Source organism: Artemia sp. Qi Xiang Cuo, chromosome 16, assembly GCF_049724085.1.
Source record: "Artemia sp. Qi Xiang Cuo chromosome 16, ASM4972408v1, whole genome shotgun sequence".
Taxonomy (NCBI): domain Eukaryota; kingdom Metazoa; phylum Arthropoda; class Branchiopoda; order Anostraca; family Artemiidae; genus Artemia; species Artemia sp. Qi Xiang Cuo.
The window spans coordinates 49,433,649-49,452,470 of record NC_142809.1 but is presented as its reverse complement, the minus strand read 5'-3'; the positions used below and the strand labels follow the sequence as shown (position 1 = coordinate 49,452,470).

At 36.8% G+C, this 18,822-nt stretch overlaps 1 protein-coding gene across 2 annotated transcripts in view; it reads right to left on the bottom strand.

Annotated features, from left to right (window-relative positions):
* The window catches only part of Lasp (LIM and SH3 domain protein Lasp), a 166,280-nt gene extending 148,119 nt beyond the window's left edge, over positions 1–18,161 (bottom strand). For both annotated transcript variants that reach the window (XM_089102537.1, XM_089102538.1), the window contains exon 1: positions 18,018–18,161. In XM_089102537.1, coding sequence (XP_088958663.1) covers positions 18,018–18,086 — 69 coding nt within the window. In that variant the 5' untranslated portion in view covers positions 18,087–18,161. The remainder of the gene's footprint in view (positions 1–18,017) is intronic.
* Positions 18,162–18,822: the final 661 nt, after the last annotated feature.

Here is an 18,822-nt window from a genome sequence, read left to right as displayed (position 1 = left end):
ATAAGTTGAAAGCGGAAGTAAAAAACAAACAATTCAAAATCTTTTCAGGGAATATAGCAACATATGATACTGATAATCGGTTAGAAAACGTAAATTTCTTGGGAAAAACACTTTTAAAAAAGAAGACTTGAATTTCGAAAAATCCTAGAACGGAGCTTAAAAGATTATTAAGCTCAGCTACGGTATGCCAAAAAGAAATCTATCTACAACAACAAGTTAATCTTAGATAACGTTCCTAGGAAATAAAAGTGAGAAAGACAAACACTGCTTTTAAACCAAATTCCTTAAAACATACTTTCCACGGATCAGAATAAAATTTGTATACTAGAAAGTCAATTAAGAATGGACTCAACTATGGGAGTATATGCAGGTTCGGTACCAAGGGAGATTTGTTCTAGGGGGAGTGGCGGGGTATCTAAAAATAACAACGGGAATTTAACATCACTCTTTTTTGGTGTCTATGAATGCTGGGTACTTTAACCTATCCCTTTTGGGGATTCCCCCGTACAGGTATGATTGCACTAACATATAAAAAAGCAGTACAGCATTACATCACTCAATGACTAGCAAAAAATATTAAATGATAACTGAGTAGCCCAATTTCACTCAAAAGGTCATACCCATGAATGCCTCATTTTAAATGCCTAAATTACAATTACAAAGGATTAGTTAAACTCACAATAATTAATATAAATAAGAAAAAAAATGAAAGGCAAAGCCAATTTCGGCTTTGTCTGCCTATGCTTTAGAACTACGGTTCTCTGCTTTTGTAATAGTTTAACTAAGAATCACATTCACGTCATAGGTGCATCAAAATCTAACAATTTGAGGGGGACTTTTTGCTTTCCCCTTTCCGTAGTAAAGGGGAAATTATGATAAATAAGAACCTATACTTTCAGACCCTATACTTTTTTTCTATACTTTTTAAACTTTTATAGTGTCTGGCTGGCAAATAAAAAGATGAAGAATATAAAGACTTTTTGAATAATTTATGTATATTCCAAAGTATAGGTAGAATATAGACAGCTATGATTATTCAAGCCCCAACCCCCAAAAACATGAAAAAAGAATAAAAAGTAATATAAAATGAAAATAAATACATACTACAGGATAGTCTACACCATATTTTCTACCTAAACTTTGGAAAATAAGTAAACTATTCTACAATCCTTTCTTTTCTTTATTCTTTTATTTGTCTTACTTTCCCTTTGGTTAGTCAATATTACACATGGGGGGGGGGGGGGGCGGAAGTAACTGACAGGAGGGGGAATTGCCCTAGAATCAGCTTCTCTGGGTGTATATTGCATGCTGGTATGCACCTGGCGCTGAATAAGCTCAGGATGATGCACAATTTTGGAGACAATGTAAAATAAATTAAATACAAATTTGAATTTAATAAATATTAGCTTAAATTAGCTTTTTCTTAATTAGCCTGAGTAATCTAACTATAAGCAGGAGATTTCATGACAAATCAACTACTGACTTGCTCCTGTCACCTTTAAAAATACCCCAATAATGGGTATTAAAAGGAGGGTATTAAAAATACCCTCCTTTCACCCCAATAATGTGATCATGAGTCAAAATAAGTATAATATCCATACATCTGCAAGGTTCCCTAACTTGGACTATTAGAGCCACTCCTGCTGCAGCCCTACTAATCTTTGAACCCAAGTACCTACAGAGAATGTTGGGTATATGACGCATTGATAAGGTATAAATAAAGAAATAAAAAACAAATGCTTTCAAGAATGCAATGTAGCAGATACTGTAAAGATATGCTGGATCACTTGGGTTGAGCAGTTCTGCTGACAACACAAAGAGTATCTTAGGAAAAAATCATGACCATGCATGCCACTACCCTCTTGAAAGAGGTGCTCTGGCAGCCTACACAAACCCTGACTAGCCATGATCAAGACCAATTAAAAAGGGGCACCAGAACTTTCAAACTGCAATTAAATGAAATTTCCTTCAAGCTTTAATGACCATCAATACTTCACGATGAGACTGGAGGAAAAAATAATAAATAGGAGACAAATCCCTCTTTACTAAGTCAACAACACTATGTCGACTAGGATTACCTGCAAAAATTATTGATTAATATCTAGAGAATAGCAACTAATATGTTAGAAAACTAGCTCTATTCTCCAAAGGCTCTAAAAAGTAACACTTCAAAGTCCGATATCTTTTGATGATGTTAACAAATACCAACTGTAAAATAATGCTACCAAAAGATAGGAGCAACAGCTCCGAGGGTGATAGCTCCATGGGGAAAACCTCAGGTGGGTAGGGGGTACCAGCCTTAAACAACTTCAGGCTCTGAATACTTCTGTCTTAATAACACTTATGACCCATAATAATACTAAAACTATAATAGTCTCATCTGTTTTCCAGCCTCTGATTTGAACCACCATTTAATGACTCTTTTTCTCTAACATCTCACCATCTAAACATAACATCTCCTCTGCAAATGTCTTCTGAAGCATGGATTTAAAACATACCAAATAAATGTAAACACACATTAATTATTATCTCTTAGATATTCCATGCTTTTAGACTTTCCACTTCAGACAAACAGGGAAACAACTGGTAGTTTGCCCAAAGGATGCCTTTTATGGACTTTGCCCTTGATGAGGTGGAGAAGTAAAGGTGGAGAAGTAAGAAGTAAAGCTGCAAAGACTTTGGTTGGTTTTAATTCAATGCCCCTACAATGCTCAAGTGCCAAGCTAGTGGTGAGAATTGTTTTCAAAAGAGGGAATGAAACATCCAGGTTTTAACAATGGATATTTTAATGGTATATTGTTATGTTTATGCTTCCGAGTCTTTCCATTGAAGGAACGATTTAAGAGGTCCCATTTTGTACAATATGGCAATTATAATGGAGCTATAAGAAAATTATCCATAAAAGGTATTAACTATCAAATCAGCTCTTTATATTTTAGTACCCTGCCAGTTATCAGAGGCAATGCTAAAGCATTGCTTATAGTAAATGTCATAAGGCTCTATTGTTTTATTATTTATTTATTTTTACTTGCCAGAAGCACTTCATATGGAAGGGGTGGTCGTATAAACGAGGGGGTTCATTCAGTTGGAAATCAGACGTTTTGGTACCCTTTTTAAGAATCAAAAGTGATTGGAGGGCAACTAGCCCCCCCCCGCCCCAAGGCCATTTTCCCCAAATGCATCCAATGAAAAATCTTGAGAGAGCCATTTCGTTAAAATAGTTCAAATACCAGATAACAAAAACCGGATTGACACAGCCCCCTAAGGCCCGAGAGCAGGCGTTGTAATTATGTCCTGGGGGCATATATGGTTCTTATGGAAGGGAGGCTTGTATAAACTTCAGAGGGGCTCCTTTGATTGGGAACTGAAAGTTCTAGTTCACTTTTTAAGAGTCAACAGAGATCATAGAGCAACTAGGATCTCCCCAACGCCCTTTTTCCTCAAACCCATCTGACAAACAATTTTGAGATAGCCATTTTGTTGAAAATAGTTCAAAGATCAGATAACAAAAACTGCGGTGTCAACACAATCCCCCAGAGCCCGGGGGCAAGTGTTTTAAGTAATGCCCAGGGGGCATACAAGGTTTTTATGTAAGGGGTGGTCGTATAAACTTCAGAGGTGGCTCATTTGATTGGAAACTGAAAGTTTGAGTTACATTTTTCTGAGTTAAGAGTGATCAGAGGACATCTACCCCCCCCCCCCCCATAAGAACACAGACCCTCTTTTCCCCAAACGCATCAAACGAAAATTTTGAGATAGCCAGTTTGTTTCAAATAGTCCAACAATAATATAAAAAAAAATCGGTTTCAAAATAACTCTCAGAGCCCAGGGAAGGTTTGTAACTTATGACCCAGGGGCATATAAAGAAGAGGTGGGCATATATGGAAGTTTTTATGGAAGAGGTGGTTGCATAAATTTTGGAGGGGACTCATATGATTAGAAATTGAAAGTTCTTAGTCCTTTTCAAAGAATCAAAAGTGATCTGATGACACCTAGCCCCCTCCCAACCCTCTTTTCCTCAAATGCGTCCAATCAAATTTTGTACATAGCTGTTTTATTCAAAATAGACCAAACATCTTATAACAAAAACTCCAGGGATAACAAAGCCTCCAAGAGCCTGGAAGCAAGTGCCCTTTTTAAGAGTCAAAAGTGATTGAATGCCACTAGCCCCCCCCCCCCAAGGCCCTTTTTTCCGCAAATGCATCCAATTCAAATTTTGAGATAGCCATTTTGTTCAAAACGGTTTAAAAATCAAATAACAAAAACTCTGGGGTTGATCACAACCCCACAGAGCCCAGGGACAAGTGTTGTAAGTTACACCCCAAGAGCATATAAAGTTTTATGTAAGATGTTTTCGTATAAACTTCAGATGTGGCTCACTTGATTGCAAATTGAAAGTTCTAGTTACTTTTTAAGAGTCAAAATTGATCAGAGGGCCTCTACCCCCCCCCCCCCACACTCTCTTTTCCTCAAATGCATCCAATCAAAATTTTGAGAAAGCCATTTCGTTTGAAATGGCCCAACGATCAGATGACAAAACTTCAGGGTCAACATAACCCCACCAGAGACCAGGGGAAAGGTTGGAACTTATGCCCTGGGGGCAAATAAGGTTTTTACGGAAGAAATGGTCATATATACTTCGGAGGGGACTGAAATAGTTAGAAATTGAAAGTTATAGATCTCTTTTCAAGAGTCAAAAGTGATCTGATGGCAACTAGCCTCCCCCCGCCAACCCTAAAGCCATAAAGGCTCTAATGTTTTATTATTTTTTCCCGGAGGCACTTCATATGGAAGGGATGATCGCATAAACTTCGAAGGGTGCTTATTCGATTGGAATATGAAGTTATAGTGCCTTTTTTAAGAGTCAAAAGTGATGGTTTGGCAATTAGCCCCCACGCCCTTTTTTCCCAAGTACATAAAAAAAAATAGTTCAAAGATAAGAGAACAAAAGCTTCAGGATCAACACAACTCCCCAGGGGCAGGCGTTGTAAGTTATGCCCTGGGAGCATATATGGTTCTTATGAAAGGGGTGCTGTATAAACTTCAGAAGGGGCTCATTTGGCTGGATATTGAAAGTTCTAGTTCACTTTTTAAGAGGCAAAAGATATCAGAGGGCAACTAGCCCCCCCCCTCCTCCACGCTGTTTTTTCCCCAGACTCATCCGATAAAAATTTTGGGATTGCCATTTTGTTACAAAAATAGTTCAAACATCAGATAATAAGAACTCTGGGGTCAACATAACCCCCCAGTGCCCAGGTGCAAGTGTTTTTAGTTATGCCCTGGGGGCATGTAAGCGGTGGTCATATAAACTTCAGAGGTAGCTCATTGGATTGCAAATTGAAAGTTCTATTTGCCTTTGTAAGAGTCAAAAGTAATTGGAGGGCATCTATCCCCTTTCCCCACACACCCTCTTTTCCTTAAATGCATTCAATTAATTTGAGATAGCCATTTTCTTTGAAATAGGCCAATGATCAGATAACAAAAACTTCAGGGTCAACATACACCCCCCCCCCCGCGCCCAGGGGACGGGTTGTAACTTATACCCCGGGGGCATATAAGGTTTTAATGGAAGAGGTGGTCGTATAAACTTCAGAAAGGACTCACATAATTAGAAATTCAAAGTTCTAGTTCCCTTTTTAAGAGTCAAAAGTGACAAAATGGTAACTAGCCCCCCCCCCCACCAACCTTCTTTTACCTAAATACATCCCATCGAATTTTTTATATAGCCATTTTGTTCAAAATAGACTAAGATCATATAATAAAACTCCAGGGATAACACAGCCCCCAGAACCCAGGGACAAGTGCTGTAAATTATGCCCCGGGGGCATATCAGGTTTTTATGGAAGGAATGGAAGTATAAACTTCATAGGGGGCACATTCGATCGTAAATCGGAATTGCTAGGGCCCTTTTGAGAGTCAAAGTGATTGAAGGGCAACCAGCGCCCCCCCCAAGGCCCTTTTCCCCAAATGCATTCAATCAAAATTTTGAGATAGCCATTTTATTCAAAATAGTTTAAAGATCAAATAGCAAAAACTCCAGGGTTGACCCAACCCCCTAGAGCCTGGAGGCAAGTGTTGTAAGTTATGCCCTGGGGACATACAAGGTTTTTTATGTAAGAGGTAGTTGTATAAACTTCAGAGGCGACTCATTTGACTGGAAATCGAAAGTTCTAGTTACCTTTTTAAGAGTTAAAAGTGATCAGAAGGCATTTACCCCCTCCCCCAACTCTCATACACACCCTCTTTTCCCAAAATACATTCAATCAACATTTTTGAGATAATCATTTTGTTTGAAATAGTTCAACAACCAGATGACACAGACTTTGGGGTCAACACAACCCCCACCAGAGCCCAGGGGAAGGGTTGTAACATACGCCCTGGGGCATATAAGGTTTTTTCAGAAAAGGTAAACTTCGGAGGGACTCAAATTACTAGAAATTAAAAGTGTTATTTCCCTTTTTGAGTCAAAAGTGATCCAATGAAAACTAGCCCCCCCCCCACCAACAAACTTTTCTCCAAATACATTCAATTGATTTTTTTAGATATTAATGTTTCTCTAAAATAGACCAAAAATCATATAATAAAAACTCTAGGGCTTACACCTCCCCCCCCCAAACCCTGCGGCAAGTGATCCCCCAGGGGCATATAAGGTTCTTAAGGAAGGAATGGTTGTATAAACTTCGTAGGGGGCTCATTCTATTGGAAACTGAAAGGTCTAGTTTCCTTTTCAAGAGTTAAAAGGAACCAGAGTGCAGCTAGCCCCTTTGCCGTCTTTACCTAAATTTCGGTCCAATCAAATATTTAGATTTCCATTTTGTTAAAATAAGTCAAAAGATCAGAAAACAAAACCTCCAGGGTAAACAAAACTCCCCAGAGTTTGCAGGCAAGTGTTGTATGTTATGCCCCAAGGGCATGTAAGGTTTTGGGTCTTTAGAATAGTTCAATGATAAGATCAGCCCAACCCCCAGCCCCCAAACAATTATCAATGATAAATCATGGGAACTGAACCCTGGCCCTCCCTTCATGGCCTGACCCCCCTCCCCCCCAAAAAAAAAATATTAAAAAAATTTTATTTGAAAAGTAATGGGAATTCAGTTGAATTTTATCAGCTCTTTCCAAAACCATCCAAGACACCTATATTCTTAACTACAAACAAGAGTTTGGCTACTACCTGTTTCTCTAATGGTAAAAGCATAAGGCCTGCTACATATTTGGCACTTTACTAAAACGAATTGTATTACAAATATTTTCTTTTATTCCAAAAGTCATGGGAATTCAGTTTAATTTTATTAGCTATTTCCAAAACTGTTCAAGACACCTATATTCTTCACTACAAGCAAGAGTTTGGCCATTGCCTGTTTCACTTATGGTAAAAGCATAAATAAATTGTATTATAAATATTTTCTTTTGCACTTATTACAACATCGAAAATAAAATAAAAATTGCAGTGAAAGTAGGCCGGGATTTACCAACAGGCCCATTAGGCCCTATGGTTTTCACTGCAGCCTAGAAGCGTCAAAGCCTTAAATCCGGTCCTGGGTGAAATATAATCTTAAGCTGGTGAGCTTTCAGCAACTAATATAATTATATATCAAATATTCAGTTTAATTTTATTAGCTCTTGCTTAAACTGTTGATTCATTTCGGAAAAAAAATATTTTGAAATAGAGAACTTTGAAACACTTCAAACTTTGGCGATCAAAAACAAACAGAAATCAATTCTTTTTAAACTTTCCAAAAAAGAAGTTTTATAAAGAAAATTAAAAGCCATATTAAACTTAAGATCAGAAGCAATAGAAACGTACAATAAGTCAAACTCAAATCAACCATAAATTACTATTAAAGAATAAATAAAACCCAAAACAAACTAAAACTAAATAAACAATCATAGCAAAAAAAACATGCAACAGGTACTTAAATAACAAATAAACCTTAAGTTGAATAAGCTAATCAAGCTTAAAACAAACAAAAATATTTTGCTTTTGAAGCATAAATGAAACCCAAAACAAACAAAAATTAAAAAAACAATCATAGCAAACAAAAATACAATAGATACTAATATAAATGAATAAATAAATCTTAAAACAAGCAAAACTTAAATTGAATAAACTTTCTAAAACTTACTGTATTGTTGGTGCTTTACTGGAAACAAATTATATTACAAACATTTTCTTTTGTACTTATTACAACATTGAAAACAAATATAAGAATTACAGTAAAACTCAATTTTGAACTGATGAGCTTACAGCAATTAATATCACTATATATCAAATCTTCAGTTTAATTTTATTAGTTCTTTCCAAGACTATTCAAGACAAATATAGTTTCACTACAAACAAGAGTTTGGATACTGCCCCCTTCCCTAACTGTAAAAGTCTAAAGCCTACTACGTCGTTGGTGCTTCACTGAAAACGAATTATATTAAAAAATTTCTCTTTTCCAGTTTACAGCATTGAAAATGAAAATAAAAATCCCACTGAAATAAAATCTTGAATCGGTAATCTTTCAACAATTAATATCATTATATATTAAATATTCAGTTTGATTTTATTTGTACTTTTCAAGTCTGTTCAAGACACATATAGTTTTCAGTAAAGCACCAATTACAGAGATACTGATATCTTAAATAATCTAGATGTGCTTTGAGATTTTTGTCTTGTGTTGATTAACTTGTAAAGTTGTTTTTTTTAAACTTGTGCAGAAGAGAGCCTGAGCATGCAGGAAGAGCCATATTGGTACCAGCCAGCCTGTGGGCCTTAAACTACAGGGAATAGGCAGCTGGAGTACTTGCACTTACCACAAGCTCATTAAATTGAATTGTATTATGTGAATAGCATTACAGCTACGAACTTGTGCAGTTGGAAGCCAAAAGGAGCCTGTTCAGGATTCCAGGTGCTATTTTTAAGAAGAAGTAACTTTGAAACCAAAGTTTAAACCCTTTTATACCCAAAAACTATAGAAAGAAATTATCATTTTCAAGGGTCTAAAAAGGGCTTAAAATTGAATTTGCAAGAAAAGCAATTATTATATTAAGAAAGAGCATAAAAAGTGGCATAAAGTAGCATGTTTACTTTATTTGTATGTCAATAACATGGAATGCTCTAATTTTGCCCAAATATATATTCAAAAATAGATATTTGGTAATTGCCTAGATAGCTACCTGGAGATAAGGAAACGTGTTAAGAAAACAATTCTAACTTCATAATACATGAAATAGTCATAGTTAACACATTTTGCGTGCAGCCTTGCTATACTTAACCCCCCCCCCCCCAAGGTGCAAAAATTTAGCCCAAACTATATATTTTCAATGCATTCAGCCACCATTTCTTGTTTTGAAACTGGTTCTTGTTTTGTCACAGTTGATTCAACTTACAGGTACATAGGTTGAAACAATTGAGACACATTCTGAGAATAGATAGGCTAAATATAATTAAGGCTATATATTTGCATATCAGGGGGGAAGGTAAAGTATAGCAGGGCTGCATGCAAAATGTGTTAAGTATGATTATTCTGCACATTATTACCTTAAAACGCATTGTCCAGCAAAATAAGGAAAGATCCTGTAGAGTTGCTGGTCAGTGACAATGGGGAGTCACTGGTTCGGCGGCGTCCCACTCTATTTTCCATGGTTTGGTGGACCAATTCTTATCAATGGCGATCTTGAATGCATTGACAGACGGAGCAGTGACAGCTGCATTGGGAAGACTGTTCCAGGGGCCCACCACTCTATTGGAGAAGTAGTGGTTGTGGAGTCTGCTGTGAGCTCTCTTCCTGAGCAGCTTCTTACTATGCCCTCTTGTCCTGGATGATTTGTCAAGTTGTAAAGGACTCTGAGAAGAGGAATCGGCATGCAGTAGCTTGTAAGCCATAATGACATGCCCCTCCGCCGTCTGTAGACAAGTGTTGGGAGCTGTAGTTTGTTTAGGCGAGATGGATAGTTGAGGTTCTTGCATTCATCAATAGCTTTGGTTGTATGTCTTTGAACAGACTCTATTTTCTGTTGGTCACCCTTATTCAGAGGTGTGGCAACACACATCCCGAATTCCAGCAATGGTTACACAAGACCCTTGTACAGCTTCGTCATGACTTTAGATGATCTGCTACGTACTGTACGCTTAATTATATCGAGGGTCTGAGATGCTTTGGCAACCGCTGTTTGTGTGTGTTTGTTGAATTTTAATTCTTCATTGACGATTATTCCCAAATCTCTTTCAGCTACCAAGGAACCAATTGATTGTCTAGAGCCATCCCCCCCCGCCACACTCATATGGTACTGCCACTTCTCATTCTTGTTCCCGAAATATACCGCCTTGCACTTCTGGATGTTGAAACTCAAGCTTCCATTGGCGGGCCCAAAGAAAAAGTGCATCCAGGTCTCCCTGTATGGTGGCTCTAGTTATTGACAACTCTACAGGCCCAATAAGCTTTGAATCATCGGCATAGAGGCTCATCTTATTTCTTACAGCCCGTGGAGCATCATTAATGTAAAAATTGAAAAGTGGTGGGCCCAAGATTGTTCCCTGGGGGATACCACTATCAACTCCAGCAACTTCTGAGAAAAACTCTTGCCCGTTATCCCCAAACACTCTAACTCTCTGCTTTCTTCCTGAGAGGAACTCCATCACCCATTCAACAACCTCCACATGTATCCCGGTAGCTAAAAGTTTTGCCTTCAAATGACGATGGCAAACTTTGTCAAAAGCCTTTGCAATGTCTAATAAAATCATATCAGCAGGGATACCCAGGTCTAGTTCAGTGACATATTCATATGCGTCAATAAGATTTGTCTCAACCGAGCGTCCAGATCTGAATCCATGTTGGCTATTGGTAAGTAGTTTGTTGTGAATCAGGTGTTCCATAACAGCAGTGTTTGCAATTCCTTCAAGGATTTTACTGACTGTCGAGGTGATACTAATAGGTCAGTAATTGGCAGCACAGTTCCTGCTTCCACCCTTGTCAACAGGTGTAATATTCGAATTTCTCCAATCTTGAGGGACTTGTTTCGTGTCAAGAGACTTCTGGAACAGTTTTACTAGGGGGAGGGCAAGCTCTACATGAGCCTCTTTCAAAGTTCGAGGGTGTATCCCATCAAGGTCAACTGACTTATTCGGGTTCAATTTTTTGAGCCGAGAGTCAACATCCAAAATGCCGATAGTAATAATTTGCATCGGTTTCTGAATATCATATTCTGGCATTTGTGGCAAGGGGGCAATATCTGGAGGAGTAAAAACTGACTTGAACTGCTGGTTCAGAGCTTCAGCTATATCTCCAGGGTTGCTTATGGTATTCCCATTAACTGAGAGTTCTGTTACTGAGTGTCTTCTGGGCTTTCGAGTTGAGGCATACTCACAAAATTACTTTGGCTTTGTTTTCGATGCTGAGGCTAAAGACTCCTCATACTTTCTAGTAACTTCTAATGTAATATAGTGGACTTTTCTTTGTATTTGTTTGAATTTGTCATGATTTGCCTGCATTGGGATGTCCTTGTACCTTCTCCAGAACTTCTTTTTCTTCCAGACTGCTAGCTTGATTTCTTGTGTGATGAAAGGGAGAGTTCTTGGTCTTTGTTTCCAAGTGGTTGTTGTGTGTTTTGCGATTGTCTCACTGAGAACCCTTTTCATCTCAAGCCGAGCTCCCTCTACATTATTCTTTTTGACAAAAGACCAATCTTGGTTAGCCAAATCTTGCCTGACCTTGTTGTAATTTGTAAACACATGTTTTCTAAAATTATTTGTCTGCAGGTACAACTTTAGTTGACAAGTTATGGCTATATGGTCGTTTGCGCCAAAAGGTGGCTCTGAGTCTATACTTTGGATTGCCTTCTCATCTTTGACAAATAGGAGATCTAAGAGAGATGGGTTCTGGCCCTCTCTGTACCTAGTCAGCAAATTGATTGTCTGGTACAATGAATGTTCTTGTAGGCATTCGAGGAGTGTGCCAATCTGGTCATTGTTATCTCCTGTAGCAGCATAACCACTAATCCATTGGATCTGAGGCAGATTGAAATCTCCAACAATTACAATATTATGGCAAGGATGACTCATCACCGAACTTATAGAATTTACAATCGCGAGGTGAGAACTTTTCTGACAGGGAGAGCTTGGGCTTCTATAAATACAACCTATAATTAAGGGGTGACCCTTAGCTCAATTTTTACCCAGACCTGCTCCACCCACAGCTCATACTGAGAACCAAGATTAAGGTCTCCTACCTTCAGTGATGATTTGATGTACAGGACAATTCCCCTTCCTTCTGGTTTTGACAGGTTTGAGATTATTCTGAATCCAGTGATCTGGATTTGCACATCAGTCACTGGCACTGAAGTATACTTTAATATATACTATACTATATTATGTATAGTATACTATATTATGAAGCAAGAATTGTTTTTTAAGATAGGAAATATGCAATTTGGGCTATATATTTGCACATTATGAGGGTTGGGGGTTAAGTATAGTGAGCTGTATGCAAAATGTGATGGCTATGATTATTCTACCCACTATGAAGTAAAAGTTGTCTTTTAAGCTAGGAAATATATAGCTTGGGCTACATATTTGCATATCAAGGAGGGGGGGGGGGGGTAAAGTAAAGCAGTGCTGCATGAAAATGTGTTAACTACAATTATTCTGCAAATTATGAAGAAAGAATTTGTTTTCTTAACATGTTTTCTCATCTCCAGGTAGCTATCTAGGCCAATACTGGACATTTTCTAAGTGTTCTCCCAATGCATCTCTCTTGTTTCAAATGATTTGAATCAACTCTGACAAAACAGGAACCAGAAAACAAGATTGACAGGTGGCAGAATGTATTGTATATATATGTATATTATTTGGAGTATATATTTGCACAATAAGGGGATTGGGGGTAAAGTATAACAGGGCTGTAATCAATGTGTTAGCTATAATAATTGTGCATATTTTGAAGTAAAAATTGTTTCTTTAACATGTTTCATTCTCAATACCCTCTAAGTTAGACCTTTGCCTGGTGCTTTCTTTGAGTTTAGCATATAGGTTAAGTTGAAGCTGGTATCAATGTAGACTATAATTAGGCCTGTTGAGAAGGAAATATGTTAATAAAACAATTATTACTTTATAATATTCAGAAAAATTGGTAAACATTTTGCTGTTCATATTATTGACTTATGAATGAAACAAATATACCACTCAATGCTTTGTTTTATGTTCTTTACAAATATAATAATCACTTCTCTTGCAAATTCAAATTTAAGTCATTTTTGAACTCTTGAGAATGACCAAAAAATTTCTATAGGTACAAATAAAGCTTAAACCATGGATTTCAAAATTACTATTTGATTAATAATCCATTTTTTATAGGTTATATAATCAACAAGCATTGATTTATCATGAAAGTTGGATAAAAATTTTATCCAACTGTTTTGTTTTCTGTCTTGTTCTGTTTTTTTATGAGATGAGATATACATTTATTAAAAAAGAAAACAAACACTATTCTCAAAAAAATTTCTCCATTTTTCCTTCCACCATATTTCTTCTGGTAGTTTTGATATTTTTCAACATATAGGTGAAATGGTGGATTTTAAGCAACCTAAAAGAACATGAAGAAAACACAGCAGACTTGTTTTGAATTTTTTCTTTCATCACCTGAACTAGAGGTCATCAACTGAAACTTGTCAAGCAATCTACAACATCTAGAGTCCGTACTCAATTCTTCTCAACACGTATTGTCAACAATTGGAACAAATTATCTAATGAAACTGTTGGATCTGTTGATGTTTTTAAATGAAGGCTAGATGCTGAGTGGTCCTCCCAAGAGTGTAATTCAACTGGGATGCTATCAAAGATGGAGCAGCACCTGGCCACCAGTGATTCTTGCATACAATCAATCCAGAGCTCTACAACAAGAAATCCTTAGATTGCTCCTAGCTGCAATTTAAGGTAATCACCTTTTATAAAATTGATTTATAATAATCATCAACAATCAGTTGATGATGGTGATGAATTTATTTAGTGAATTAAATCCCAATTGTCAAAGTTTGTGACATAAAAAAAAGACCCAGTGCATAAATAATAAACTCCTATATACCAAACTGTTCAGAAAAGTCTAATCTATCAAAAGAAATGGACTGGAAAACAAAATATCTAAGCATTCCCCAGATCTATGGTACTTCAGTTACCATATAGTTCTACCATCCATTAACTAGATCTCCTCAGTCAGTTTAAACTGGATAGGGAGCATTGTGAACAGCTTTTTTTTTCTTCAGGATATGATTCATTATGCCACCATAATCATCATTGTGTATATAAATAAAATAACAAGAATAGCCTATATTCAAATAGCCTACCAAATAGTGTCTACTTAATAAACCAATTTGTTGACAATTTGCTCAGGTTTGTTGTTGTTATATTTTGATTAGTTTCATTTGATTCATTTCATGCAGCATAGGCTACATTAAACCAGAGCATTGGTTAGGACAGTAATCCAACACCTAATAAGCCATAAAGTCCATATAAAGTTGGGGATAGCAAGAGCAGCCATTGAGTAAATTTACTAAGCTGTTTTTTGCAGATTTTCAGAGACAGTCTGTGCAGAAAGGAGTGATATCAAACAAGAAGAGCTGTATTGGTACTAGTGGGATTTTAATCCTTAAACTGCTGGGAAAATGTGTTTTGAGTATCAGTACTTCCTACAGGTTCTGTCTAACATGAGATTTTGTGAAACAACAGTTGCATAAAAACAGGATGCCGCCTAAATGGGATAGCAAATGGAAGCTAGTCAGCACAGAAAATCCCAAGATTTCTGTGCTGGCTGTAAATACAGTCTTGAATCAGATTCAAAGGCAATCTTGTGTAATGGGTGTGAATTATTGCTATAATATACACTGAATGCTCAAAAATGCCCAGCTCTGAATATGAACTTTTTACAATAATGTTTACCATTTGAGACATGCTGTGGTACTCCTTGATTTGCAAGCACTCTGGTACTCCAGCAAACCCCTCTATTGGCCACAATATTAAATTTGATAACAACTAAGGTCCCTAGTGCCTTGGCTTCTGTGGAAATAGTTAAAGGGGCAGTAGATGAGCTGAAGCAAATCATTACCACTAACATAAATGAAGTCAAGGAATGTGTTACTGATCTTGAGAAAAATGTGGCTTAAAAATGCACCATTTCAGACATGTTGGAGCTGCAATGCAGGAGGAAACAAGCCATTAATTCTCATCTTGAAGACAAAGTCCAAAGACTGTTCAGACAAGAGAAAGATAGTGGGAGAAAACTTAATGTGGTTGCATTTGGTGCACCCCAGCAACAAGGAGTACTAAATGACAAAACATTCATCAAAAGACACCTTGCAGAGCTGTATGGCATTATAGGTGCAAACATAAGCAACATTAGATGCCTAGTAGTGCAACCACTGCCAGTTGATAGACCTGAAACCAGCCTAGAGCCAACCTCCCCCTATTCTCTTCTCTTTCCCAAATCTAAATGTAAAGAGGCATATTCTCCAAAATCCTATGAGCTATGTCAGGAAATTCAGTTCATGGCAGATGCATCCCATGAAAATTGGGAGAAAAGAAAAGCCTTATCTGCTGAACTGAGACACCAAAATGAACTCGGAGAGACAAACCTGGCTATCCACCATCAAAAAATTGTTTTAAAAAACTTTATTCATCCAGTTTGGAGCTACCTCCCCCCCCCCACCCATGGACTGTTAGATACCCCAGATACCAGCCCTGTAAACAGTGTAAACAATGATCTAGAAGTGTTTATGTCATCAATTAGAGCCCATGAATTCACAGACTTATCATCACACAAGTCCCTTACAAATGAAAGTTTCAATGCAGCTGATGATAGTAGATCTTCAAGCACTTCTCAATTCATTGTAGACAAGTCACATGAACCACTGGCAAAAGGAAATACTCAATAAAAAAAAAAGCAGCAAGTAAATTAAGATTTCTCCAATCTTATAGCAAACATTGACCAACTACCAAACAAAATTAATGAGCTGAAATCTTTGAAATATGCAAATGATTATAATGTAATACTTCCTACTGAGGTGTGCCCCAAGAATTCAAGAAACTAGCTTCTAGATTTGCATGACAGTTTGAAAGGCTACCATACAGTATCCAACCTGTCATCCAATTATTGCTGCTAGGGAACACTGGCACTGGTCAAAACCTCTTTCACTGTCACCCTAATTAGCTACTCTACTGGATGCCTTCATACTGAAACCATTTTCTTTGATATTTCAGTTACTTAAAATAAAAGCCACTCTCCTGTCAGAATTGGCTGTGTATACAGAAGTCCATCAACAGAGTGAACAGATAAGAAACTGGCAGAGCTCATCTGCAAGATTACATGCACCACTATGGGACCTAATAATTGCAGGTGACTTCAACCTGCCTAACATAACCTGAAAAAAGCCTGGATTAGTTTCCCTATGTCTCTTCTGGTCCTACAGCCCTAATCATTGACATTGTTCATGATGTTCTTCTCCACCAAATTGTCAATGAGCCAACATGTTTTAGGGATGGTCAGCAACCAAGACTTCTCAACTTGATATTTCCCTGAAGACCAGAACCACTGCTGTCTACCTCATACACACCCCAAATCAGGAAGATTGACCATGTGGCCATACCAATTAAAATAACTTTTCTCAGAATAACAAATTACTACATCAAGAAAACCTTCATTAACTATGAGAAGATTTGAATGGATTTTGACAGTGTTGCATGGGATGATGTCTTATCTGACTCTCTAGAACAGCAATGGCAGCACTTCAAAGAATTAATAACCTTTTTTAAACATGTTTCTACCTCATCAGACCTAGGCCTAATTGTACAGTATTATCCTAGGCCTGCATCTGGGAACATTGGGAGAAGGGGATGCATAGTCAAAGCAGCCAAGAAAATATTAAGCTAGGCTACATTTACCATAGGCTATTCAGAAGAAGTTGCTAGCCTATTGATGAATGAAATAGGGAACTTCCTAGGAGCAAAATTATGTAAAACTTAAAACCTCATATCTTGTTATCAAATTAGAGTTGAAAAGGTTTGTATAGGCCAATGAATAGCTAAAAATCCAAGCTATGCAACAACATGCTTATTATTAAAATTATTAAAGATCATTCACTGAAAATGATTAGTTTATTGACTTACCTAGAAAAACATCTTTTTGGAAATACCAATTATCTTATTTTGATGTAAATATCTTTTTAGTGTTTCAGTAGGGTAAGACACCCAGTAGTCGGACACTTTAATCACTTTGAAAACTTTTTGACATTTAAACTACTCTAATTACTGTATTATACCACCTAGAAACTTAATTTTTGTATCAAAAAATTTCTGAACAAGTAGGCTAGGTTACTAATTCAAATAGTTTCACTTGTACAGCGCCTCCTATTTTTGAATTTACTAACAAGTGACAATTCTGCCTTAACTTGGACATACAAACCGCTCATCGTAAATTGGTTATTAAAATAGTATAAAAGATTCTGTCTGAGAATAGGCAGGTGGCCGACTACTGGGTGTCTTACCCTATTAGCCTATTCACATATTAATAGAAAGCTGATTGTCTTCTGATTCTAAAAATCTAACTTTTATTGCTTGATTTTTATTCTATAAATCACAAATATTAAATATATATTTCTTTCATTTCACTTGCTTGTCAAAACAGAGACCACACATTGGGTTTATGATGACAAATTACTCGCACTGGGCTGGCTCTAGTGAGAGATGATTGGTTCTACACTTGCATTGTGTCATACTGTATTAAAAAAGGGGCAGTCCATAAACCCATTGCTATTTTTCCAAAATGCAAAAGAAAAGTGGTCTTTCCCAAAAAGAGGTCTTTTACCCTAAGCTACTCCTTTTTCCTTATTGAAGTGTTTTTTTTTTGAAGAATTGCTCTCCCAGCCTATACTGCTATCATATCTTTAGAAAAGTCAAACTGAGCTATCCTAGGCTCAATAAGCCAAGGAACTGGGGTGGGCACAGTAAGCCTGTTGCTTAGTTAACCTTGTCCAGCCTAGTCAATACTCACCTTATCAAGACATTTTAATTCCTCAGTGGGGTACACAGCTCGTTCACACCTTCCACAGTTTTTAATCATCACTAGATCCAATTATTTTTATCCTATTTTCAAATTCACTTCAGAACAGAGAAATCTTTTCTATTTGTATTTGGGTCAAAAGTTATGGAAGAAGGCAAGGAGCACGAAAATGCCATCTACATAAAAAAGAAGTTGAGGCGCGTCTGAAATAGTAGGCACTCTCACACTTTGTAAAAAAAATAAAAGCTTGTATGATGCAAGTTGCTAATATAATTGGTCAATTTTTGGTTGTTTTAACCTTATAGAACCTTGTTTTAACCTTATAGGGTTTCCACATATCGCTTTTTCAAATTTTAATAACTTAGCTTCATTGCGTCAAGTCGCGGCTACTGAACCCATGAATGGGGTGTAGAAATTGTGCACTTTTAAAATGAGAAAATAATGGGCTAAATTACAAATTGTAAGCATTAGTGTTTACATTTGTAGAAGAAACATTTTTGAAATCTTGATTTTAGCTATCCTATCTCACAGGATACGATATAATATTCATAGTCTTTTGTAAGCTCTGGGTTATTTCTTTGCAAAGTAGGATTATAAAATTTGCCTTATTAGTTTTTATCTTCTTTTTGGTTGTGAACACAAATAAAGCATAGCATAAAACAGTTTGAAATAAAAGACTCATTAAATTTACATTGAAAACGCTCTATATTCGTTTTTTAATTACATCAACAAGCTTTGGTCAGTATAACTATCCGTATTTAAAATGTTGCAATGGACTGAGAAGGATGTAGGCGAA